The sequence below is a fragment of the Sebastes umbrosus genome, chromosome 5 (assembly GCF_015220745.1).
Source record: "Sebastes umbrosus isolate fSebUmb1 chromosome 5, fSebUmb1.pri, whole genome shotgun sequence".
Taxonomy (NCBI): domain Eukaryota; kingdom Metazoa; phylum Chordata; class Actinopteri; order Perciformes; family Sebastidae; genus Sebastes; species Sebastes umbrosus.
In genome coordinates this window covers 4,680,470-4,708,452 of record NC_051273.1, presented here as the reverse complement: position 1 = coordinate 4,708,452, position 27,983 = coordinate 4,680,470, and the positions used below count along the sequence as shown (strand labels likewise).

The 27,983-nt window shown below is 39.7% G+C and overlaps 1 protein-coding gene across 2 annotated transcripts; it reads left to right on the top strand.

Moving 5' to 3' along the window:
• The first annotated feature begins 2 nt into the window (after positions 1–2).
• il12rb1 (interleukin 12 receptor subunit beta 1) lies at positions 3–12,925 on the top strand. 2 transcript variants are annotated; one of them, XM_037771177.1, is made up of 15 exons: positions 3–199; positions 690–837; positions 1,848–1,996; positions 2,144–2,286; positions 2,379–2,412; positions 4,076–4,198; positions 4,754–4,830; positions 6,952–7,180; positions 7,279–7,413; positions 8,234–8,332; positions 8,507–8,662; positions 9,694–9,849; positions 9,952–10,021; positions 10,392–10,467; positions 11,650–12,925. In XM_037771177.1, the coding sequence occupies exons 1-15, from the start codon at positions 94–96 to the stop codon at positions 11,983–11,985; spliced, it is 2,037 nt and encodes a 678-aa protein (XP_037627105.1). In that variant the 5' UTR covers positions 3–93; the 3' UTR covers positions 11,986–12,925. The 2 variants fall into 2 exon arrangements, with proteins under 2 accessions (XP_037627105.1, XP_037627106.1); XM_037771178.1 differs by lacking the exon at positions 1,848–1,996 and having other exon boundaries at positions 4–199.
• Positions 12,926–27,983: the final 15,058 nt, after the last annotated feature.

Here is a 27,983-nt window from a genome sequence, read left to right as displayed (position 1 = left end):
CCTGAGAGACATGAAACTTGTCTGACATTTCTGAGAAAGACAACTGAGTTACATGAAGGCAGGTTGAATACATGGACTCTCACACACTGAAGAATGAGCTTTCGAGACTTTCCACTATACCTCATGGAAACTTTGAAATGCTGGAGTTCACTACATGAATACATTTTTGTGTTTATGTTCCTTATAACAGTCAGCAAAGGTAAATAAATACCCTTAATCTTTTCTTTTCTTACTTCATTTGTGTTACCTGATGATAGCTTAATCTCTATCCGATCATATCAAAACACAGTGCAGATACTAATCAGCGATGTGAAAGTGGCAATTCTTTAGCTGTAAAAGTTAAGCATCAGCCACAACATGTTGGTTAGCTTATCAGCATCATGTGGTTAGATTGCATCCGCCCTGTGCAATACAGGTCAAAAGAACCCTTGTCTGTATAACGTATTACAAAGTGCTTCACAGTAGAGCTAAAATAAAATGAGAAAATTAAAAGAATATAATCAAGAGGTAACTTTAAAAGTGGAATGACAATTTAAAAGGTTAAAATGAATAAGGAAGCTGCAGCTGCAGCCTTTCATATTTCTGCTTTAGATTTATTGCTGAAGAAAATGTATTTGTTTATTTCTAGTCTCAGTAAGATAAATGTTAAAATAAATAAGTGAGATCATTTGAAATGTGTCACTCCTAAGGGTCAGCATGTGAGGCTCCCTCCACTCCTGAGTGCTTCAAAAGAAACACAGAATGCTCCGGAAGAAGCGCAGAAAAATGCTCCGTCTACATATGTGAATGGAGCATGAATACGACTGATAGCAATGTGACATTTGACCTTTACGTTCAGTGAGTATTGTTCTGCAACAATTTTAAATGGTGACATTATCAACCGACAGCTTGTCCATGGGGATTTATTTTAGTATTTTGTGAATGAGTATGGCTGTAACAAATATTAGCCATAGTGAAAAAACATCAGTTCTCTAGGTGTCTCCAAAATGAACCTCTTAAAAGGCAGCGGTCTGCCACTGGGCCAGTCATTACAAACTCATGTCGTTTGTTCCAACTTTGTTCAAACTTTCTTGCTTAGAGTTAAATGAGAAGATCAATACCACTCTCTATATCTCTACGGTACAGCCAGGAGATGGTTAGTTTAGCATAGCGTAGGCTAAATACTGGAAACAGCCAACTTGGCTCTGTCTGAAGGTCACAAAATCTGCAACAAAATACAGATTAAACAAAAAAGATATCAGCCAGGCTAGTTGTTTTGAACAATCTGAAAGCAACTTAAAGGTCCAGTGTGTAGGATCTGGCAGTATCTAGCGGTGAGGTGAGGAGATTGCAACCAACTGAACCCTTTCCCGTGTGCCAAGCTTGTTGGAGAGCTACGGTGACCGAGCAGAGCCAGTGTGTAGAGTGTGTTTGTATGTGGGAAGTGAGTGGTGAAGCAAGAGAGAGAGAGAGAGCGGCGGCGACGGGTAACGTTATCGACTCAGGAAAAAGCAGGAAAAGTTAACAGTGTTTGGTTTGTCCGTTCTGAGCTACTGTAGAAACATGGTGGACTACGTGGAGAGGACCCGCTGCCTAGATATAAACGGCTCACGCTATGCTAACGAAAACACAACGATTCTTATTTTCAGGTGATTATACACAAAAAAAAACATACTTATTAATATTATATACCATTTCTGCAAATAGATCCCCCTAATTGTTACACACTGTTCCTTTAAGTGAAACATATGGTCAAAATTGGACGTAAAGGCGTTAATATACACCTTCAGTCTAATGCTGAGGACATGTGAGATGTGTTTCTGCCATTTTCATTGAACTAAAAGCTAGCTCTACATATTCTCTCGCAGTAAAAAAAAATTCAGGAGCAACAAGAAGACGTGTGAGCTCATCGAGGAACGACTTATCACTTCACGCCCTGTTAACATTTCGGTAATAGCTCACGTAGGAAACTCCAGCTGCTCGTCGACCAGGAGGTCTGTTACACTCAAGCACACAGGTACTGGATGCTCCTCTCATCTCATGGGAGATTAAAACATACTGTTGTCCTTTTTAAGTAACAAGTTAACTGAGAATTTTACTATAGATTAAGTACAAAAGTATATTTTGTAAATAAATGTGATTTTTTGTTGTTTTTCCTCAATAGTTAAGTATGAAGCACCACAAAATATTTCCATGTCCTGGTTAAAAAACAACCTCAACTTAAGCTGGCCAGCTGCAGAGAAGCATCCAGCTTTAGCCGAGATCCGGTTCCGACGCGATGAACACCCCACAGAATCATGGGAAAAAGTGATGCAGATTTTGATACCAAATTTAATGTATCTGAAGATGTTTTTCCACATTAATTAACATATTTATCCTTTTTATCCATATTGTTACAGAGAACAACAAACACCTTCAGTGACGATGTTATGTGTGAGTAGTCTTTTATGTTTTTGTGGTCTTGAATGAAAAAGTTCTTTCAGCCTTGTTTTGAATTGGTTCTTGGGGATCTATCTCTGAGATACACTGAAGGATCATACCAGTGGTTTTATATGTTTTAGCCCTAATTTCACTTCTCATATTTACATTACTGCCAACCAAGTTTTTAGTCTTGTTTCCTGACTACTGTACATTAGTTCTGCTGATTCCTGTTGTCTCCTGTTGTTAAAGGGACTGTTTGTAACTTTCTAAGCATATAAATGTAGCGGGTCGGCATATGCGCGCTCGCGTGTGGCCGCTGTCTCGTCTCCTCTGCCTGCTCGCCTTCACTCAGACAGCGCACACGTTCTCGCTGTCTTGCTCTACCTCTAGACGTGAACGCGCGCTCACTCCACACTGCAGAAGAGTTAGTTTAGCTCTGAACATATCTAGTGAATGTACAGTGGACGTTTGTGCAGAAATAAATGCTGCAGCTCCTCCAGACCAACAGAGGTTTCCCGTGTCTTGGGAAGTAACGGGGCTACGCAGAGAGAAACGTTACCGTCTCGTTACCGACCGTTTGCCGGTGTCTTCCTGCTCTCTCCGGCTGCGGGCGGAGGGAGACGAGTTTCTCGTTGGGGAGCCCCGCTGCTGAAGCCTGCGCTGAGGCAGGAGAAGCAAACACAGTATCAGCATTGATTCATGGAGAGACCTTCGTCTGGTCAGCTAACATTACTGCCAAGCAGCTGAAATATAGAGTGATATTGTGCTTTTAGCTGACGTGTGTCGCCTCTCTGTTTTGAGCGATGCTCGTTCATGTCCATTTAGAGCGAGCACAAGCACGAGCCAGACGCTGACTTTCGTTGATTTCACGGCCACAGGTGTCGCTGTTAACAAGCATTTCTGAAAGTTACAAATAGTCCCTTTAAATAGGCGTTATCAGTCGCTATAAGCACCATAGATGCGGGTAAATATAGGGTACTACTACACCCAATAGTAGGTGTTATCATCTATCCACATGGTAGATCACATAAAGAAGGTGTAAAAGAACACAATAGCGACCTCTAGCAATGTAGTAATTATGACAGGAGTAGAAGCGGAAGTCAGGCGCTGTAGTATAGACAGCGTGAAACTCCATATGGGGTCGGTTTTCACCCAGGATAATGGAGTTCACATCCTCTGTGAAACCAAAAACCTGCTGTTGTCTATTTGAAACACAATGTTTTCCCTTAACTTTTGGTTTGTGTTCAAAGCGTAACGTTTCATTCAGTTTTACAACGTATTAGAACTTGCTGCTTTTAAGTTTCACTTTCACTTTTAGGCATAGTCGACCCCTAATGACCCACATCTGTGGTGCTTATAGCGACCGATAATGCCAATTTAACGGCCTGATTAACAGTTGAATCAGGTGCACCGTGTGATTGACTCAAAATAAACTGCAGTGCCCTGGTTAATTCCAATGAAGGAAGATGTCACCCAGTGCAACAGTGAGCTTCACTGATATGACAACAATGGAGAGCTATGGCACAGAAGAAAAATATAAATCAGATAATTGGTTGAATTCATTGTTGGCTTTGGTCCTGGTTCATGTAATTTGCTTGACAATAGGAAAAAACATGTAATAATAAGAATTTGAAAAGTCAAATTTATGAAATGTTTCTGTTTTCTGTCTAAACAGACCATGTCATTGTTGTGAGTCTGTTGAAGGATTCGGCTTTCCAGGTTCAAATCAGACATCGTTCCACTAAGGTCCTTAACCCACTGTGGAGTGACTGGTCTCCAGTTGTGACTGTTCCTGCAGGTGAAGTCATAGATTTCATGATGTTAACACTTTAAATAATCTTTAAATCCAGTGTCCTGATGACTAGATAGCATTAACTGATTCTCCCCTCTATAAACTGTGGTGTTGGGTATGATTACTGGACTGTAATGGTCTGTGCACACTGGATATCATAATTGTCATCATCATTTTTGTCTAGGCCAGTTTCATTAGTTTGTTTTTTAAAATGATTCTGTTGAACCACAATTCAAAAACAATATCTGATTTTCATTCGTTCATTTTCAGTACATTTTTATTTATTATTACTTTTGTCAGTTTCAAGTTATTTCAGTGACCTTTGTGGGTTTTTCTTTCTTTAATGGAAGGGTACCAACAATTTTGTCCACGTGTGTATATCTTAGAAATATGAGTCTTGACCACTCCCACTCCAACACTCTACATTATTTTACACTTCTGGGGTTTTAATGCATACAGGTGCTTCAGATGATAAATGTGAACAGACGCAGTTTTAAGATTTATTCCACTCTAAAACACGTTTTCTGTTGTAGGCAATAATGTTTTGTGTTTTTACTGCAGAGCTTGAACAAAAACCTGAAGTCGACATGACAACACGACTCTTAAATGGCACTCGAGAGGTGACGCTAACATGGAAGGTAAGCCAGTGACAGGAAAACAACACCAACACATTCACACTTGTTCACATGTTTAAAAAGTATTACTTTTCACCATCACATACTGACTTTGTCCAATATTGTGCAATGATGTACTGCATACAAATCGCGTTAAATTTCAATTATTCCAGTCTCTACTATATGCAACTGTAAATTTCTCATGTTCACAATGTACATAGTTGAATTTTTCATACAGCAGAGAAAAATATGCCATGAAATATTTCAAATTTTGATGCAAATAACTGAATTGCTTTTTAGATTATTGAGCAATACAAATAACTAAATTACAAAACCTGGTGGGAAACTGCGACCTTCAACATTTTGACCGTTAATTGTTATTGAATGTTAATGTCTATTACACAAGAACTTTAGCTTCAGATTTCCTTTCTTTTTTTTTGTTTTTTTGTTTAGCAGGCAGTTGGCCAAAGAGAGCAAAAAAATGACTTTACATTTGAAAAGTTCAAAGAAAGTGTGAGAAAAACATTATCTGACAATCTGACACATACAGTGAAATATGTGTCAGGTTGTCGGATTATGTTTCATGTTAGAAATTCATTCATAAGCGTTTAGAACTTTATAATTAGCGCTTTGAACAGAGTGGAAAAGAGGTCAGAGGTGTTTTCACCATGTTTTCTGTTAACGGTTTCTCCAGTGAGCTACTTTATATTATGAGTTGTTAACATATCAGTGCCCAAGCATTTAACGTCTTTTCCCAAACGTTATAATGGTACCTGTTTACCACAGCAGAAATAACAATTACCACTACTTCTACTCCTTCTACTACAGTGCTACTATCTACTACAATTACTACCTGTAGGCTTCTAATTCTACTAAGTAACAATAACAACAATGACAATAATAAAACATTACAATTTTAAAAATCACAACACTAAAACATTGTCTTGAAGGAGCTCTATTAGGAATTCAAAGCAAATCTATGATTGATAGATTGCCTCCAACATGGTGCTGGCTGAGCTGGCAGCCAGCAGCAAACGGTGCTAACAGTGCTGATAGAGCTAAGGGTGTTAACCTGGGGTGTTGCTTCTGCAACCGACAACGTCATCAGTGGTAACCACCAAAGTTATGTAACCAACTACATAAACACAGCACAGAGACACTCTGATTAGAGGGAGTGTGGCTTCATTATTTGCTCAGGAGGCAACTACTAACTAATAGAGAACCTTTAACAGTTTGCTTGATCTTAAAGTGCATCATGATATCTGTCTTAAAACAAGAAAATCAGAAGCTACAAAATCTTATAATATCTTAAAGTACAGCCAATTATGCACCAAGTATGAATATTTTGTACTTTAATTCAGACAATTTTATGAGAGATGTTTAATTGTACTGGAAGCAGCATGCATAATTTAGGCGTATTTAACAATTTGAAAATGTTACATTTCACCATTTACTCACCACATTTAAAAAAAAACACTGATTGATACTACACAAGTAAGAAAAAAAACTTTACTACCTAAAAATTTCAACATCACTATATCAAGTGATATGAAACCTGGTATAAAGCTTCCTTTTTGCTCTAATTGTTTTGATTCACGAACAACAGTGTTTGTCATACCAACTCGTTCTCATTCCCAGGGCGTCTAATACTGATGCTTTGTCATGGCCGTCGGATTTCGATATCGCTGCACAACGCACCCTTTAGCACCAGTATGCGACGCACCAGGCTTTCCAATAACTACAACGTAAACTCATCCGCGGCAACAGTAAATGCACAGGGAAAATGCTGTGGTGACATAGTCTAAAGAGGTGGAATCAAATCACATTTTCACTGTGAAACGTAGTACTTTAAGCCCAACCATGTTGTTTTTTCCTAAACCTAACTATGTGGTATTGTTGCCTAAACCCAAGCAAGTGTTTTTAATTCACAACATTAAGCATGTGTTTACATGCGACTAAAAAGTGATGCAGAGGGGTCTAGCGTCAGTATGTTGGGATGAGAATGTGTGTCATAGTGGTGTTTCCTTCTTGGACTTCACTAATTAACCTGTTGCCTCCTTTCTGGGATGGACCAATCGATTATGTGTTAACAGCTGCCTTGTTCAGTTGGCTCAGTTTGCTGTGTTTGTCTCTTCCGCTGTTCAGCCGATGCCACATGCAGCTGCAGTCAGAGGAGTGACGTACAGCCTGGAGGACACACAGTCTTCTAATGGATGTCCTTGTGAGAAAAACAGACATCCCATCAACAAGACTAAACACACTATTTATGTCTCGCTCTCTGCCGTCAACATCTCTGTTATCGCCAGAAACGCAGCAGGGTATTCTCCACCAGAAATCAGACAAGTAGCAGCCGAACCTGCTGCAGATTTAAAAAGTAGGCCAAAGTGTTTGTGTGTCTGAGTGTGTCACATATCACGTATATTTATCTTTCAGTCAAACTTAAAGCTTGTTATTTCTTTTCCCCCCTCTCAGTTTGTGACAAAACGTTACTGCATGAAAAGTTAAATCACAAAACTTGCCTTGAGTGGTACGAGCTTCAAGATGGAGATTCAAGGCCAGAAAATGTGAACATCATGAAGAAAAAACAGAGGGAGCAAATAAGAATGAGTAAGTTGTATTTAAAGTGCTTTTAACCGCACAGCTTCATCACCGTGGTTCTTTACAAAGGGCTAAAGACATTGATAAAAACTAAAACTACTGTATACAGTACACCAAAGCTAATCCTCTAACTAATTTTGCACCAAATATCATTGATGGATTTAAGACAAACTGGTACAAACATTTACTTTTACGAGGGCAAAGATAATAGAGTGCTACAGGGATGACGTATTTTTGTAGGCCAACAAGGAAGTTAGCATCGCCTCGACAAAAAGCCTTTATGATACTTACACGTTTTGTTCAGCAAGATCATCTCCACAAAAGAACACAAGTTTTATGATGTTTGAAGTGTGAATGCAATCGCCAGAAGTAAAATGCTAACGTTCGGCTATAAACATACTACACAGCGTATATACATATACACAACGAGGCTGTGAAGGAGGACGAGTCGACGTGATGACGTTTAGTAGTCTCATTTACCACCTTTTTTAGGACACATAAAGGCTATAAAATTGTGGAGTGGGATATTTACTGACGTATTTATCGTAGAACAAAATGTTAAAATCTCTTCAGCTTGTGTTAATCACAGACTTTATTTCAGGCATCTAACTAAAAACCTAATTTAAAAAAAAACATTGACTTCCAGACGAGGGAACCAAAAGCGCTAAAATGCGAACTCATTTCTAGGTTTTAGGATTCATTCCTGCAGCACTCTATAAAATAGGACTCTGCTGTTCATCAGTTGTTTCTGTAATTAACTCTCATCTTGTTCACGTAATGGGACTGATTAGAAATATTTGGTAAAACTATGAATCTGTTTCTGTTACAGACATAACGGACTACGTTCGCTACCTTTACTTTGAACACAGATGTGATGGTGGGAGACCACAGACGGTTAAAATGTGCCTCTTTTATCAAAAAGAGGGAGGTAAGTGTCTTTAATGTGATCTGTCTCGTGAGGAGTATTTATGAGTTGTGGTGCTGACACTGATCCAGTGTTGATCGGTGCATCGAGGTCATAGAGTACAGCTAAGTTTGTCTCCACATACTGTAGAAGAAAAAAAAATTGTTTTTGACCTACGTTTTTTCCTTTTCTCTTCAGTTCCACTCAGAGAACCTCAGGACTTCAGGACTTTTAGTGAAACACACACTTCTGCTAACTTGTCTTGGAAAGCGATTCCCTCTGTGGACCAGCGAGGTTTCCTCACACACTACAGCCTCTGCAGCGTGAAAATCAGCTCACAGGATGAGCCCAAAGGTGTGAAGTCCCTTTTCTTATTCATCTGTCAGCAGTTATGCGTTAGTTGTACCGGACCGTTGTGGTTAAGAGGGAGCTGAGCCAGAAGGCAAAGCTCTAAATTTACCGGTCCACCTACGTTCCAACCCTCACCTATGGTCATGAGCTTACGGTAACTGAAAGAATGAGATCGCAGATACAAGCGGACAAAATGAGGTTCCTTTGTAGGGTGGCTGGGCTCAGCCTTAGAGATAGGGTGAGGAGCTCAGACATCCGAAGGGAGCTCGGCGTAAAGCTGCTGCTCCTTCGCGTCGAAAGGGGCCAGCTGAGGTGTCATCTGATCAGGATGCCTCCAGGAAAATTCCCTTTGGAGGTTTTCCGGGCAAGTCCAACTGGTAAGAGGCCCCGGAGTAGACCCAGAACACGCTGGAGAGATTATATATCTCGTCTGGCCTGGGGAAGCCTCGGGGTCACCCAGGAAGAGCTGGAAAACGTTGCTGGGGAGAGGGACGTCTGGAATTCCCTGCTAAGCCTGCTGCCCCAGCGACCCGGCCCCGGATAGATGGATAGATGGATGGATAATTATATATTTTATTGCAAATGCGCAATATTTTACCAACTTTTGATGCTTTAAAATAACAAACTAACTTTCCAACCAGGTCTAACATTGGCAGTTAGGTTTATGCACCAAAACCATTCACTTAGGTTTAGGTCTTAAAACCACTTATTTAGGTTTAGGAAAAACGTCATGGTTGGGCCAGCTCTGAGCAAAGCATATTTAGACTGATGCGTTTACACTGCAGTCAGTACAAACTACATGGCGCACAAATGACACGCCAAAAGTAAGAAAGGCGTCTTTCTTTTTTAGCGTCTTATTGCACACTAAATGCCTTGCGCAATATTGTGGCATTCATACACCTTTTTTTCCTGCTGAACTTTCACTTGTATTATGTGAGAAAATTAAACTTACCAAAAACCCAGCCACATGTGTTTGACTGTGATGACAGCGGTGTGTGACTTTCTGTAACTTTCTGCACATCTCATTTCATCAGAGTGCCGCAACATATCAGCCTCACTGACAAAACACCGTCTGGAAAACTTGACACCGGGAGCGAAATACAACATCAGCCTGGTTGGAGTGACACGAGTGGGACAGGGACCTGAAGCCACAGTAACTATCAGCACGTCCCCAGAGAACCCCGTGAATGGTATCTTAAAACAGCTTTGTAATTGTAAAGTTAGATAAAGTCAATGGAGCAGTTTTTCCACATGCGGGTGCGAACACATTTTCCCTTTTTCCCCCAAATTAGTGTGGTGGAGTCTCGGCTTGCTGTTGCTGTTCTTTTTCATCACAACAATGGGCACCTGTATCTTGAAGAGGTAGGTGACCCAAACTGTAAATATTCTACAGTTTTGAGATATGAATAAGCCTAAAGTATGCATAAGGACTGAAAGCTGATTCACAGTAAGACTAATGCTATGGTGAATTTAACATGCTCTGACTACCTTTAAAGCTAATTGTTTTTGCGATCATAGTACCTTTCAAAGTACTCTGATGGTTTAAGTTGGTGAACATTACGGCAGTATGTGTGCTGCTTTTATTCAACACCCGCTCCGTTTTATAGAATGAATGGTTGTCATAGCCGCTTTCAGGAATTTGTTTTGTCTGAGTTTTCTGTTTTATCTGCAATTTGTAAATCAGCAGTTCATCCTGGGTGGCTCTTTTTTTAACTTTTGCTCTAACCCTTAGAATCAAAAACAAGATCTTCCCTCCTGTGCCGACACCTGTTATTCCAGATTTCAGCCCTTATCAAGCAGAGTGTCAGGTAAGAGACTGAGACGCATGTGTGGAGTTTTTGCTCTTTCTGAAACCCTGACAGCTGGATCTTTTAGTCACTTATAAACTGTAGAATTTCACTGTAGAGTCCCAATTGCCCCTGGGAAATTTTCAACCTTTTGGCTAATGACTTGCGCTCCTCTCCCACTGATATTTAACAAAGTGCAACTTTATTGTCGACAGTGGTGGGATGTTTTCTTCAACCGCAGCTTGTCAGTTAAAAAGAAGTTAAAGCACTAAAAACATTAAGAAAATAAATATTTTAGAAACGTTTTTCTGTATTAGTTGGAATTACACCCCAACAGCAATCAATAAATCAAATGTTCTGACAAAAATAAGACAAACATCCAGTATTTGTGGCTGTCACAGGACGGTAAACAATCATTTAATTCGGCCCGAATGTAATGATGTGATAGCTGTGAGTACGAACAATAGCCACGTTCGTGGTTTACATTCATAATGATGATTTTGGGGGAGTGGCTTTGGAGGGAGGCCTCAAGTGATCTGTTAGTTTTGCCCACTTTCTCTTTTGGAGCTAGTTCTGCTAGCTACTTTCATTGGAAAAGAGTTGACAACACTGGGCGAAAAGGTGTTTATAAAGATTGTGTTCTCTTGTTAACCATTTGTTAATATTTTGTGCCATAAAGCAACCATAAACCTGGTGGCTCATAGTTGTAAAATGCAGTCTTGATTATTTAAGGTTATTGTGCAAATATCTCACAGTTAATATATCAATGATTTATTCATGTTTAAATTATCCTACGTTCAACAGCAGAGAAATAAGTGTGTGTGCGCATGCGTGCGTGCGTGTGTTGGTTGTGTGGAGGCTTACGTAATTAGAAAAGTGAAAACAGATGAAAGAAGGCAGGTGGTGTGACTGGATGAGTTGCACGTATTTCATTTTTTTCAGGAAGGTAGATGAAACGGAGGAAAGTCCCTCATGAATCTGTTGAAAGACGTAGTGAGAGAACCACAAACTGTTGATTTGAGCAGAAAGATCATTTCATCAGACACAGCAAAGAGTGTACCCGAATTCGCTGTCAACTGTTTTTCTGATGGGAATAACTCACTCCCATTGTAGCCCAGCAAAGAATTTCATTGTGCTGTTTGCTCTCTGTGCATATACCAATACAGTTTTGAATCTTGAATCTGCTAATGTGACCTACATCAGGAGTGCCTGGAGAGAAAGGAGGAGGTGGAGGAAGTGCATGAGCTGACGCTGCACCAGTATCCAGAGAGCAGGTCTGTCCCTGAGGACGCAGAGGAGACCACTGTCCTCACAGGAGAGTGGGACGACGGCACTGACGAGGATGTGGAGAACGAGAGGGGGGATTCAAGGATGTCAGGAGGAACCAGTGATGAGTGTGTGAGTCCCGGCTCCACAGATGAGGCACTGAGGAGCTCCAGAGACGGAGAAATGACAGATCTCGAACAGGTGGACAACGAGATCGCCATGCTGATATACAAGAATGGTTTGGTCTTCGATGTGAAGACGGACTCGCCTTGAAATGGATTTAACTGAGGGTTTTACCACCTCACAGCACCAAACATGTCAAGGGTCGACATATTTGTTGATTTATACTAAAGACTAGACGAACAGTTTTATCTTTTTGAACATATAAAAGGATCAAATGAAATGAAAAAGGATCTGCAGAATCATATACTTATGAGGAAGATTTTTGTTTAATGTTCATGTATGTTGAATTATCGCTCATAGTCTTTGTCATTGCACGCTGTCAGTAAACCTTTTTCTAGCTTTGGATAGCACATCCTGGATCAGACTTTTATGATTTTTGTAATTTTTAGGTGTTTCCAGACAAAAAAATTCTCAACAACTATTGGTTGGATTGCCATGAAATCTCATTCATGATCCCCAGAGGATGAATCCTAATGACTTTAGTGATCCTCTGTTTTTTCCTTTTGCCCCACCAGCAGGTCAAAGTTTCACGTATCCAGTGAAATATTTCAATATCTGCTAGATGAATTGAATTTTTTGTTCAGACATTCATGGTCCTTAGAGGATGAATCTGTCGCAAACTGGCTCGGGGAATGTGACAACCTTTCAAGGTTATACATAAAAACCAAACATAATTTATTAAACTAAGGTTAACTCAAATGAATAAGTGTGTAGTGTGTAGATCAGCAATGTCAGCAAATGAAAGTAGAGCATGGTTGTGTGGCATTATGTGCTGTGGAGGCGATGAAGGTGCAGAACGAAAAGAAGGTGACGCTGGGTGGATGTGGCTGTAAGACGGGGCAAGAAATAACATATGGCGCAGATTTTATGGTGCCTTCAATTGGTGTCATGTTTTCCGTGTCCATATGAAATCTTGTGGTATTCACAACCTCGTGAATGGAGAGAAGTGGAGAGTTTCTGAAAGCTCCGAGTTCACGACTTGTGACGTGTTTGTTGACGTTGTCAGAAATGGCGGAGGCCACTAGGGGTTAGTTTTTCGGTGCATAATAAGTGAATATATTGTAATATTAGTCGTATATTGTTTTTCTTCGTAATTATATATTAGGTCTGAGGAAAATATTGATATTCCCAACAGCCTCATCTGTTTCCTCTGTCATTATGCCTTTGCATTTACTGCATTATGTTACTCACTTGCTAGATGGCTAAATCGTTAGCCTCTGTGACTTCTAGATGCCGACAGTAACGTTAATATTGCCGTTGCTTAACAGTGGTGTTCTTACGACTTAACCACTTGAACGCTAAGCATATACACGACTTCCTATGTTGTAAACACAAGCTCACCAGTTTCATTTGAAGGCACCATTATAGGCGGGAAGGCCCAGGTGACCTTAACCGAGCTGACGACCCTCCCTCATCAGCCAACCGCCGGCTGAGGTTGGCCAGGACAGCCTCCAACACAGTGGGAGGGGCGTCACAAATCTTAAATCTTTGCCTTGACATTTAATATAGCGCCACCAGCAGGTAAACATTTTTTTGATTGAGAGTGAAATATCTCAACAAATGTTTGATGGATTTCCATCTTTAACTTTTCATCCAGCTCCATCATCAGGTCAAAATGTCTTATTCGTCCAATAATGAACTGTGAACTATTTAACAGTTTGGTTTTCTTTACAATAAACATACATTACTGCTAGCGTCGCTGTAAGCTCCTGGTCTTGTTAGCAGCTACATCTAGATCAAATATCATGAAACTCAATAAAATATAGTAAAATACAATCAATGAAAGAAACTATAGTCAAAATTACAGTGACTTTTTGAGCAATGTGAAAATAAAATATCAGCTTTTCTGTAAAGACTCTGGTCCATTGTTGGCCAGTGTAAAATGAAACCTGAGACTGCAAGAACACAGAACCAGTGCGTGTGATGGCTGAGCAGCACAACTGTGAGATTGTCAAGGGGTGAACATGTGACAGGAAGTGGTCACAAAAAAAAACAGTGACCTTAAAAAAAGGTAGCTCATGCAAGGTGAAATGCTAGATTACTCATTACCAACGAGACTTCTGTGGTGTTTTGATCTACCTCCTTCAAACTAGATCATGTCATGTTGATTATTAAAAAGTGATGAAGTGTCTTAAAGCATTTTCCACCACACTGCACTTTACTTTATCTGCAGAAAAAAAGGTCTTTTACCCGATTCCTGCATTGTTTGGTTGTGGCCTGCTTGAGGAGAACATCACTCTGTTGTTTTACATATGACAGTCAAAGTTTTATCTGTCACCACATTTAGGATGTTTTCACACTTGGTCCATTTCAGCCCTCCAAACAAACTCAGAGCGATTAGTCAGCATTTTTTGCGCATATGTGAAGAAAAATTGAAAGATATTAGTTTGTTACTCAGGACTTTTTAAAGTTACAGTTTTTATGTGCTGTCAGTCATTTCTTTGAACAGCGGTTTTTGCCCTCACATTTAAATCTATCACAGCATCAAGTCCCCCTCAGCTCAGAATAAAACCTCTGCTTGTCCTTCTTTTGCGACATTCATTTAAAGGGACTGTTTGTAACTTTCTAAGCGTATAAATGTAGCGGGTCGGCACACATGCGCGCGCTCGCATATGCGCGCTCGCATATGCGCGCTCGTATGTGGCCGCTGTCTCGTCTCCTCTGCCTGCTCGCCTTCACTCAGACAGCGCGCGCGTTCTCGCTCAGCTTTCTCCACCTCTAGACGTGAACGCGCGCTCACTCCACACTGCAGAAGAGTTAGTTTAGCTTTGAGAATATCTAGTAAACGTACAGTGGACGTTTGTACAGAAATAAATGCTGCAGCTCCTCCAGACCAACAGAGGTTTTCCGTGTCTTGGGAAGTAACGGGGCTCCGCAGAGAGAAACGTTACCGTCTCGTTACCGACCGGTTGCCGGTGTCTTCCTGCTCTCTCCGGCTGCAGGCGGAGGGAGACGAGTTTCTCGCTGGAGAGCCCCGCTGCTGAAGCCTGCGCGGAGGAAGGAGAAGCAAACACAGTATCAGCATTGATTCATGGAGAGACCTTCGTCTGGTCAGCTAACATTACTGCCAAGCAGCTGAAATATAGAGTGATATTGTGCTTTTAGCTGACGTGTGTCGCCTCACTGTTTTGAGCGATGCTCGTTCATGTCCATTTAGAGCGAGCACAAGCACGAGCCCGACGCTGACTTTCGTTGATTTCACGGCCACAGGTGTCGCTGTTAAGAAGCATTTCTGAAAGTTACAAATAGTCCCTTTAATAACACTGTGACTGAGACAGCTGTCAATTAGAGCAGTTCCACTAAAATGTTTATTGCACATAATGTGTAATCTCAGTTTATATACTAAAAAACAGTATGAAGCTTAGACCCGTAGGATCAGTGAATAATGATCTCTATCACTCCTGATGTGATTGGTCGCACTCGCACTGATGGAACATAATAACATTGTAGATTATCTGTTAATATTGTATAATATAATGAGCAAGATGGTGGTGCAGCTGCAGAATGAGGTTTTTTTTTTTTAAATAGGTTGTGAATAGTGAATGTGTTTTAACAGCATTTCAGTGACTGTTTAAATGAATTGCATTTGTTAAACTAGCTGAAATAAAATCATTAAAAAATCATAAAAAACAATAAACAAAATGCAAAAATTAAATTAAAACTTCAACTTCATCAACTATAGTTTGAACAGAAAGAGGACTGAGGCCCCATTAGAGCTGAAGTGGACCAGAAACAGAACTGAATCCTCTTTCAAATTAACTAACAATGTGAACCCTTAGATTAATTGATTATTATTTATTAATTTATCTGCAGAAAAAAAAGGTCTTTTACCCGATTCCTGCATTGTTTGGTTGTGGCCTGCTTGAGGAGAACATCCTTCTGTTGTTTTACACATGACAGTCAAAGTCTTATCTTAAAATCAACTGTCCTGACCCCAGACAGCAGGTACAACATCTGATAAACGTGATGTGTGAAGAAATGAACAGTGTGTATCCATTAAGTACAGTAAGGACATGCATTTGCAGGACATATGGACTTTGAGTTTCCAGTGCTTATTTTATCAACATTTATTGGTATACCTATATTTAAAGGTACACTCTTATAACATCTGGCACCATCTAGCGGTGAGGTTGCAGATTGCATGTGAGGAAGCAAATGGCCCTCTCTGGAGCTGTTGTAAGAGTAGCGTAGGTCACAGAGAATAGCAGAGTTAGTGCGTAGAGTGTGTGTGTTACACGGGAAGTGAGTGGTGAGGCAAGAGAGAGAGAACGGCGGTGAATGTGCGTGAGCGAACAAGTGAGCTAATGGAGCAGAAGAGCGTTAGTTTAGCTCTGAGAATATCAAGTGAATGTTCAGTGGAAGTTGCAGTTTGTGCAGAAATAAATCCTGCAGCTCCACAAGACCAACAGAGGTTTCCTGTGTTTTGTTTTCCGGCGGCTGAGTGGAGTGACGGGGGTTAACGCCGGAGCGAGTAACGTTATCGACTCTGGCCCAAGCAGGAAAAGTTAACACAGTAGTTTGTCCGTTCTGGGCTACTGTAGAGACATGGCGGCTGGCTCTGTGAAGAGGACCCGGCTCATTCTAAGGTGACGAAAACAACAATTCGTATTTTCAGGTGATTAGAAAACATACTTATTAATATTATATTCCATTTCTGCCAATAGATCCCTCTAAATATTACACACTGGTCCTTTAACTGTTAAAGTCTGCATATATGGGAGATTTAACAAGCAATTGTTTTTTGAGTATTTATGCTATTCCTCTATTGGGTAATAAAACAATAACATCCAGAGAAGCATGACGGAGCACAAAAGAAGCTTGTAAAGATGCAACCATTTAAAGGAATAGTTTGACATTTTGGGAAATACACTTCTTCTCTTTCTCAACAACACTTAGATGAGGAGAAAATGTCACACAATAAGACTGTCAATGTTGCCTTTAAGCTTTAATGCACGTTGTACAGGTTAATAAATTAAACACAGCGTCTTGCCTTGCCCCCCTTCTATCTGGTTTCCTCCATGAATACACTACAATACTTCAGTGGTTTGCTCTATGTCACATTGTCGTAGTAACAATGTGACAATCTGATGGACAACAATGTTGTAACAGATTTTGTCCAACAGATGGCAGGATAGATGTTTGTTATATTTGAGGGTATCTGAGTCAGAATTTCCTGTCAAAGTTTTTGACTCATCATCAGTGAGAGCATTATCATTTTGGATTATAGATCAGGGGCTTTGAAAAAAAGAAATCTAACATCCATATATTTATATTAGGGCTATCAAAGTTAATGCGATTAATGCAAAATTGTTTTAAGCTAGAATGAAGATACTGGCATTATATGGAACTAGAAAACCTAAGGAATCAATTGGTACCAACCATGTCATACTAGCTTGTCGTGAAGGAGGCTAAATAACGCTTGAAAATTAGGCTATATTTTGGCGAGGAAAAACTGTCATGGCCATTTTCAAAGGGGTCCCTTGACCTCTGACCTCAAGATATGTGAATGAAAATGGGTTCTCTGGGTACCCACGAGTCCCCCCTTTACAGACATGGCCAACATTTGTTTTTCTGCGGAGCCTATATGGTGTTGTCGCTCTGATGCGGCATACAGGGTCCCAGATGTAGATGCTAGTTCAGCATTTAATACAGTGAAACCTAGATATGAACACCGCAAAGTCTGTGCAGTTAGTACTTCCGATTTCACATAAACCCCCCAAAAAGGCTGAAGTTGTAGGGACCCAGCATCTGGCTGGTTTCAAGTGACCTCATGACCTCAGTAACCTGATCCTTGACCACAGGACTCATCTCAGCTCTCATTGGCTACAGTAACATTTCACCCAGAGGTGTGAAATTCACACAGAACAAAACCAGAGGAATGTCCTTTGTTCCTCCTCTTTCGACTCTTTGCTCTTCACCTCCTGACACAAGCTGACCAGCTGCTGGAGGTGACCCACAGCTCTTTCTTCTCATCTGCTCATCTCTCCTGACGTGTGAGAGGTGAGCTGCTGCGCTCTCTCTGCTCTTCATCTCCTCAACCCAGGCTGACCTGGTTGAGGTGAACGGCTCTCAAGTCCAGAACTTGCAAAACAGTTCTGCTTCTGATCTATGGTCTGTTAGGAAACAGACATAGCCACAAGGAACCAAACGGCAGACGACGCGAGTGCTCTGCCCTTTCCGCCAGCTAACTTCAAGCTATCAAGCAAAGAAGTTAGCACCAAACTAACAGCAAAGACGACCTCTTTGACTTGGAACCACAACTTCAACAAATGGAATCACAAACCCTTTTCTTCCATGGATTGGTAACGTACTGGGCCTTAGCATTAGCAATCGCACAGGGCTGAGCAAGACTGTCCAACTTTGATTTCTAGAAAGTACTTGTATTGATTTGGTTTAATGTTATTCATTGAGTTTGACTGTGTTGATTTATTTGTATTTGATTTTTGGGTAACTGGCTTCGCCACATCTGATGTGTTTAGTTTATGCTTCACATAGACAAGGTCTTGCATGCAAACTAACCATCTTTTCTAACCCACTGCATATCTAACACACATTAAGATCACATACAGAAACTGTGAATTAGTTAAACATAAACATACAGCTTCAGATAATCTTAACCCCCACATCACCCCCCTTCTTTGTCCTTCCTGAGCACATGGGTTCAGAAGAACAAAGAGGCCATGTGGTGACATGTTGGCGGCCATCTTTGATTCCGCCATCTTTGTAGTTTTACAGTGCTCGCCATTTTGTTTGTAGGCCATACAGACATTTTGAAACAAGACGCCATCTTGTTCCCCCCCCCCCCGCCCCCCCCCCCCCTCTCTCTCTCTCTCTCTCACACACACACACACACACACACACTGTGTTTGGTTTGTTTAGTTTAGTTATTTAGTTAGATTAATATTGTTTTGAACCTTTATTAACTTGTAAATAAATGTTTGTGGAATATACATGCTGGTCTCTTTAATGTTGCACAAGAGTGAATAATGCCAACCTCTGCTATGTCAAGAACTCCGATATCCTTCAACCTTTACTATCTATTTTGGTTATAGTTATTAATTTAATTATTAATCAACATTCCAAATTGATAGTTTAGCATATATAATGAGACTATATTAACGTTTTGGTCATTGGTCCCTGATTCCAGGGTGGTGCCCCATTTATTATTGATGTTTATTGATAATCTTTATTAATATTAATAATTCTATTATTATTTATTAATTATTTTGCTAATAACCAAAACCTACTAAAGTAGAACCCCTACAAAGTCGACCCTGTTGCAGTGTGGCTCGTGGGAGTTTGTATAGGTTCATTTATCTCACTTTCCTTACTTTTTTGGTAATAGTTTCAGCCAGTACATAAACCTGACAGTTTCATTTCATGGTAAAACTGGATAAACCGCTCACGTAACGAAAAGAGGAAAAGAGAGAAAGCGAATTAAATGAGTGGCAAGTCCTTTCCTCTCACAGCTCAGGCATGTAGAAAAGCGTAAAACCTCAGGAAAATGTATCACTTTCCTATTTGATGGTTTCAATAGTCATTTGAGAAAGCATGTCAGTTACAATGTCTTACAACGCTACACAACTACTGTGTAATAAAAACTGAAAAAATGAGATTAGATTAGTATTTCAGTTGACATTATGCTTACCTGATGTATATTCCTCAACCAATTTGTGTTTAATCAAATTACCAAATAACTGACACACAGCAGCTTGTGGTCAGAGAGTACTGAGGAAATACTGGTGGTTCTCACTCAAAAAGGCACCAGCTGCATTCAACGATTCAAGGATTTATTATTGTCATTACACAATACAGGATGGCACAATGAAATGCAGTGGTGTAGCCCCCTCCACGCTACACACACAGAACATTTATAAACAGATATTCAAAATGTTTGAATTAGAATAGAATATGAACAATTACATATGCAATAAAATAGGAGGAACTGTAGGCTATAAAAGTAGCACAAAAGAAAGAAAATATATATAGATATATGTATAGATATATAGATATCTATACATATATGAAAATGGGTTCTATGGTTACCCATGAGTCTCCCCTTTACAGACATGCCCACTTTAAGATAATAACATGCAGTTTGGGGCAAGTCATAGTCAAGTCAGCACACTGACACACTGACAGCTGTTGTTGCCTGTTGGGCTGCAGTTTGCCATGTTATGATTTGAGCATATAGTTTATGCTTTATGCAGTAACTATGAGGGTTTCTGGACAATATTTTGTCATTGTTTTGTGTTGTTAACTGATTTCCAATAGTAAATATATACATACATTTGAATAAAGCAGCATATTTGCCCACTTCCATGTTGATAAGAGTATTAAATACTTGACAAATCTCCCTTTAAAGTGCCTTTTGAACGGATAAAAAAGTGTGATTAATTGTGATTCAATATTTTAGTCGATTAACAGCCCTAATATATATTTTTGATGAACATATAAAAGTCAAACATTTGGATGTAGAAGTTTGACATGGCTTAAAGCACATGTTGCACCTGATAATGATTTAGTTCTTTCTTCAGTTTTTAAGGTTGGATTTCTTTTTTCTTAATCTATCACATACAGACGTAGGCAAAGTTGTTGGTAACGTTCCGTTAAAGAGAGAAAAACCCACAATGGTCACTGAAATAACTTGAAACTGACAAAAGTAATAATAAATAAAAATTCACTGAAAATGAACTAATGAAAATCAGATATTGTTTTTGAATTATGGTCCAGCAGAATCATTTAAAAAAACAAACTAATGAAACTGGCCTAGACAAAAATGATGGTAACATTAACTTAATATTTTGTTGCACAACCTTTTGAGGCAATCACTGCAATCAAGTGATTTCTGTAACTCTCAATGAGACTTCTGCACCTGTCAACAGGTATGTTGGCCCACTCCTCGTGAGCAAACTGCTCCAGCTGTCTCAGGTTTGAAGGGTGCCTTCTCCAGACTGCATGTTTCAGCTCCTTCCACAGATGTTCAATAGGATTTAGATCAGGGCTCATAGAAGGCCACTTCAGAACAGTCCAATGTTTTGTTCTTAGCCATTCTTGGGTGTTTTTAGCGGTGTTTTGGGTCATTATCCTGTTTGAGGACCCATGACCTGCAACTGAGACCAAGCTTTCTGACACTGGGCAGCACATTTCGCTCCAGAATGCCTTGATAGTCTTGAGATTTCATTGCACCCTGCACAGATTCAAGACACCCTGTGCCAGATGCAACAAAGCAGCCCCATAACATAACCGAGCCTCCTCCATGTTTCACATTAGGTACAGTGTTCTTTTCTTTGGATGCTTCATTTTTGCGTCTGTGAACATAGAGCTGATGTGACTTGCCAAAAAGCTCCAGTTTTGTCTCATCTGTCCAAAGGACATTCTCCCAGAAGCTTTGTGGCTTGTCAATATGCATTTTGGAAAATTCCAGTCTCGCTTTTTTATGATTTGGTGTCCTCCTCGGTTGTCTTCCATTAAGTCCACTTTGGCTCAAACAGTGACGGATGGTGCGATCTGACACTGATGTACCTTGACCTTGGAGTTCACCTCTAATCTCTTTGGAAGTTGTTCTGGGCTCTTTGGTTACCATTCGTATTATCCGTCTCTTCAATATGTCATCAATTTTCCCCTTGCGGCCACGTCCAGGGAGGTTGGCTACAGTCCCATGGACCTTAAACTTCTGAATAATATGTGCAGCTGTAGTCACAGGAACGTCAAGCTGCTTGGAGATGGTCTTATAGCCTTTACCTTTAACATGAAGGTCTATAATTGTCCTTCTAATCTCCTGAGACAACTCTCTCCTTAGCTTTCTGTGGTCCATGTTCAGTGTGGTACACACCATGATGCCAAACAGCACAGTGACTACTTTTCACCCTTTAAATAGGCAGACTGACTGATTACAAGTTTGAAGATACCTGTGATGCTAATTACAGGACACACCTTAGTTTAACATGTCCCTATGGTCACATTATTTTCCATCTTTTCTAGGGGTACCATCATTTTTGTCCTGGCCAGTTTCATTAGTTTGTTTTTTAAAATGATTCTGCTGAACCATAATTCAAAAACAATATCTGATTTTCATTAGTTCATTTTCAGTAAATTTTTATTTATTATTACTTTTGTCAGTTTCAAGTTATTTCAGTGACCATTGTGGGTTTTTCTCTCTTTAACGGAACGTTACCAACAACTTTGCCTACGTCTGTATGTACTGTTTTTATACTGTCTTGGTATTTATGTCACTGCTGAACTTTATTCACTTTATTCATACATTTCTACTGACTTCTCATTCTTTAAAAACAAATATCTTCATATGATCCTACCAGTAGTCTGCCTCTGCCACAGACACATTTACTCTCCTAAGTTTAATATTGCAAAGTAACACACAGCTTGTGTCTGTCAAATTAAAAATGTGTTCTTATACTTTAAGAGACAGGAGAGCGGGAATGAAAAACTGCAGCCTTCATGGTGGATTAAATCTGTGGACGTTTCCCATCTGTACTGTGACTCATATAAATACATGTGAAAAGAGAAGTGCTTAAATAATACTCTGTAGATATCTCACAGACTGCTTAATATCGTTTGAAGTTGAAATCAGAAACTTGTCACTCCAGCTGAGTTTGTCACAGTCTGAAGGTTTATAAGCAGACAGAACATTTCTGGGCAGTCTTGGATGTTTTTAATTCACAATGAAAGCTGCAGGGAACTGGAGGGAGTTATTATTGGTGTTTGAGCCTCCAGTGGACACAACCAGGCAGAGAGAGGAAAGCATCTGGGAAGGGAAGATAGAAGTAGAGAGCAGCACCATTAAAGCTTCAGTAGGCAACATTTGTTTGGCATCATTGGGCAAAAATTCCATAGTAACCTTTCAGCATATTGTAATTCAAGTGTTCAGAGAGATAACTAGACTTCTACACCTCCTCATGGCTCTGTTTTCAGGCTTAAAAAAATCTAGCCCGTGACGGGAGACATTGACCAATCACAGGTCATTTCAGAGAGAGCGTTCCTATTGGCTGTGCTCTGGCTGGTGGGTGTTGCTTGGTATTTCCTGAACTGATCTCAACATGGCTGTCGTGTCACAAACTTTCTTATTTTACAGCTAAACAGTACACTACAAGATGTTTCTGAAAACATTTTAGGCGAGAAATAGGTATTACAGTAACAGAATATTGATTCATATTTGATCAGCGCTGCCTAGTTTGACCGTTTGGTCGGACTTTGCAAGTGATTGACAGCTGCTCAGAGACGGCAGGCTCCAGCTCGGCTCTGATTCGTTGTTTTCCTCCATCCTGCAGATGCCATTAGGAGCACCGGAGGACACAGAGGCACGTGATTTTTTTCAGATTACCTGTCTCATGCACTACTGTCAGGATGTAGTGACCTTTTATAAAAAATAACTTTTTTTAATCATATTTGCTCCATTTCTACCCACTGCAGCTTTAAGTATCAACATTAACTCGCTAAATTATGATTGTTTTGCAAAATGATGCAGCAGTCGGCCTCTAGCAGGAGTGTATCTGGTTTCAACTCCTGTACTGTTTGAGATTGTGCAATTCAGAGGTGTGAAACCAATCTAAGATATACTGCAGATACTCCACTGCAAAATATAAGTAGAAAACCCATTTCCTGCGGAAAATGTAATGTGAATGCTGACAACTAGAAGAAAATTCAAAGCATTGCTGGAAATACAGAAATGTGATATGATTTGCACAGCAGAACAGTCAGGCAATCAAACCCTAAGTCCCAGTTACCGGTGGTCACCTTACACACAGAAAGAACTACACTTCCGGTGTGGTGTAACTTAACCATGATCTTTCCGAAACCTAACTAAGTGGTTTTCTTGCCTAAATTTAACTAAGTTGTTTCCTGTGAGACGGAAGTGTATTAAAGTCTGGAGTGGAAATTGACACGTGTGTCATGTGTTCCTGGACATTCATAGGAAAACGCATGAAAGATGAGCTGCTTCTCAGGGGACAGGGGAGAAAAGAAAAACAGGTAATGCTCATAAAGCAAACACTGCAGTCAAATCCAAACTATGAAGAACTCTTGCTCTTGAATTGAGTGGGGAGATTTTGAGGGTATAAAAACTAATATTATTTAAAAAAAAAAGTATTCTTTGCTCTTTTTGTTACTACAGTATTGTGGAGAAACCAGACTGTGGCATTGCAGTAAAGGAGATTTTTGTATACTGTATTGTATTTAAAATGTCTCTTGTCCTGGAAAGAAAATACAGATGCAGATAGGTTTGGGTCCTGCCAACCGCTGACACTACACTGATCAATTACTCAGACTTTCATACTAGTTAGCTGAAGGTCAAATAAGAATATTCAGGGACAATGAGGGGAAAATTGGCTCTGAACAAATGACGTGAATTTCCGTTCACTGACTTCTGAAACTTTCCCATTTTTAGATTCAGTGGAGAGTTTGCTGCTCTTTCTGCTGATGTCAAGCGGAAAACAGGATCTATCTGTTAACCGCACACCTACGGAAACTCTAATCTAATGATTTATGTTAATATAGCAATTTTTAGCTAATAAGCATGCATGCAACGGCATATTCATTTATTTCATTTGTAAGCACATTTCCGACAGCAATCGCCGTTTAAGATCCAGTGACTTCATTAGGCTCATCATTCCAAAAGTCCGTACTGTCTTTGGTCATAATTCCTTTCATTTTGCCGCTGCAAATGACTGGAACTCACTACAAAACACGCTCAAACTAACAGCTCTCACCTCTCTCAACATGTTCAAACAAAAGCTGCAACAAGTCATAGTTGACTGCTGTACTTGCTGACAAGCCCTCACTTCTCTCTCTCTCTTCCATTTTTACAAAGAACATCCAGTAATCCGTCTCTTTTTGTACATAGTGTTTATTAATTTCTGACCTATTTATTTACCTATGCTGTTTTTAGCCATTTTCTCATGTCTTGTCATGGCATGCTGTATGTTTGTCATACTGTACTGTAGCTGTGCTATTTGTGTCGCTTGTGTGGACTGTGTCTTTATACTCTTGCTACTGCCTCTTGGCCAGGTCATCATTGTAAATGAGAATTGATTCTCAATTGATTTTACCTGGTTAAATAAAGGTCAAATAAAATAAAAAATGTCGTCTGGTCTCTACCTCTGGCAAATTGAGTTAATATTAAAAATTACTCTAATAATTATGTTTTATCTCGTTCCAATATTAAAAAATTACACTCTTTATGTAATAATAGAGGCTGAAACGCTGAAACGGCACAATAGACCATTGGTTCCCAACCTGAGGACCCCCAGGTCTACTATAGATAAATGTGAGTGGTCACATGAAGATTACAGGGATAACATGATTATTGAATGTATAAAAGTATATATTACTTTTATAAAGTTGCTTTTTCTAGCGAAATATTGATTGCTTTCACCACTTCAGGCCTCTGAACGCGAAAGGAAAAAATCCTTCTACAGTTGAACTGTTTGTCATCCATCATTTAAATGTTGCTGTTAGAAGATGCAACAGCTCACAGCACAGTTATGGAAAAGCGAGGTTTGGTTTGTTTATGAGAAACCTCGGTACGGTAGAGGTGGGTGTGATGTCGTGCAAAGTGCAATCGGTAGAGCACAGCAGCAAGCATGCACACGAGCAAAAAGACAGTGAAGTCCAGCTTCACCTCAGAGAAGTGTGAGACAGCAGCAGTTCTCTTGAGTGATTATCTTCAGGGTTAATATCACTTAGTTGAGGCCTTTGTTCCTTCACATACTGAACGGACACATCAGATATTTCAGTTTTATTCTACAAAATGGATAGTGTCACAGAAATTAAATTACCCATGATTGTAGGTTAGGCTTGTTTGTTCACATGGAGGACAAAAGATTAAAATAGGAGGTAACAAACTGGTGAAGGTGGTCCTTTAACTGCAAGGTTGACGATTCAATCTCCAGCTACTACTGCATATCTAATATCGATGTGTCCTTGAGTGAGACACCTCACCCAAAGCTGCTCCCCGGGCGCTTCACGGCAGCCCACTGCTCCTAATGTATATGACAAATATAATAGTTTATGTTATACGTTATATAGTATCCGCTGCCATACCACCAGACTACAGATCAACTTCTTTCCCCAGGCTATATATGATATGAATATACTGTATGAACATGATATATACTCATCATATATATATTTTAGGGCTGTCAACTGATTAAAATAGTTAATCGTGATTAATCACAAATTAATTGCACATTTTTATCTGTTCAAAATGTACCTTAAAGGGAAATTGGTCAAGTATTTAATACTCAATCAACATTGGAGTGGGCAGATATGCTTGCTTTATGCAAATGTATGTATATATTTATTATTGGAAATCAATTAATAACACAAAACAATGATACATATTGTCATGAAACCCTCACAGGTTCTGCATTTAGCATAAAAAATATGCTCAAATAACAGCTGTCAGTGTGTCAGTGTGCTGACTTGACTATGACTTGCCCCAAACTGCATGTTATTATCTTAAAGTGGGCATGTCTGTAAAGGGGAGACTCATGGGTAACCATAGAACCCATTTTCATATATGTATAGATATTTATATATCTATACATATATCTATATATATTTTCTTTCTTTTGTGCTACTTTTATAGCCTACAGTTCCTCCTATTTTATTGCATATGTAATTGCTCATATTCTATTCTAATTCAAACATTTTGAATATCTGTTTATAAATGTTCTGTGTGTGTAGCGTGGAGGGGGCTACACCACTGCATTTCATTGTGCCATCCTGTATTGTGTAATGACAATAATAAATCCTTGAATCGTTGAATGCAGCTGGTGCCTTTTTGAGTGAGAACCACCAGTATTTCCTCAGTACTCTCTGACCACAAGCTGCTGTGTGTCAGTTATTTGGTAATTTGATTAAACACAAATTGGTTGAGGAATATACATCAGGTAAGCATAATGTCAACTGAAATACTAATCTAATCTCATCTTTTCAGTTTTTATTACACAGTAGTTGTGCAGCGTTGTAAGACATTGTAACTGACATGCTTTCTCGGATGACTATTGAAACCATCAAATAGGAAAGTGATACATTTTCCTGAGGTTTTACGCTTTTCTACATGCCTGAGCTGTGAGAGGAAAGGACTTGCCACTCATTTAATTCGCTTTCTCTCTTTTTCTCTTTTCGTAACGTGAGCTGTTTATCCAGTTTTACCATGAAATGAAACTGTCATGGTTATGTACTGGCTGAAACTTGAGATAAATGAACCCATACAAACTCCCACGAGCCACACTGCAACAGGGTCGACTTCAGCCTTTTTGGGGGGGTTTATGTGAAATCGGAAGTACTAACTGCACAGACTTTGCGGTGTTCATATCTAGGTTTCACTGTATTAAATGCTGAACTAGCATCTACACCTGGGACCCTGTATGCCGCATCAGAGCGACAACACCATGTGGGCTCCGCAGAAAAACAAATGGTGGAGTTGTAGGTGATTTACGTGGGCCAGCCCCAATGACGCACTAAAATTAGCTCCTGTGTAAGAACAGCCCTGTTAGTACGACGGATAAGTACTGCGTGATTTTACATACCGAAGGCTTGGTTGGCAATACTTGAGCCATAAAGAATGGTGGGCTTTAAGCTCCATGTGCTTGAAGTTTAACTCAACCAGTGTGATTATGTCTGCTTGGAGAGCAGCATTAACTCTGACACTGAAACCCTGGTACACATGCAGACAAAGGCACAGGAGGAAACCGTTACTGTGAGACATTTTATTAACATTTATTTTTTTTTACAACTAAAATACACACACTTGAACAAACCACCAAAACAAAATGTAATGTCCGTTACTAACATGAGACCCGTAGATCCAACATCGATGAACGAAGAACATTTGCACAAAAAATAAAGTTTACTACTGTATTTTGACATTCACTCCTGCATTTCAAGAAGAAACAGTTCAGTACATGTGAAATAATAACACCTGACAAGACAAGAAACTTAGTAACTTGGTAGATTCAAAATACACTATTGCTATTTTACCAACAAGGTCTTCAGAGCAGAGAAAAAAAACTTCAATCTGTGTTTGATAGCGTGCCATTGTGGCCACCTATTTAAAAAACACACGT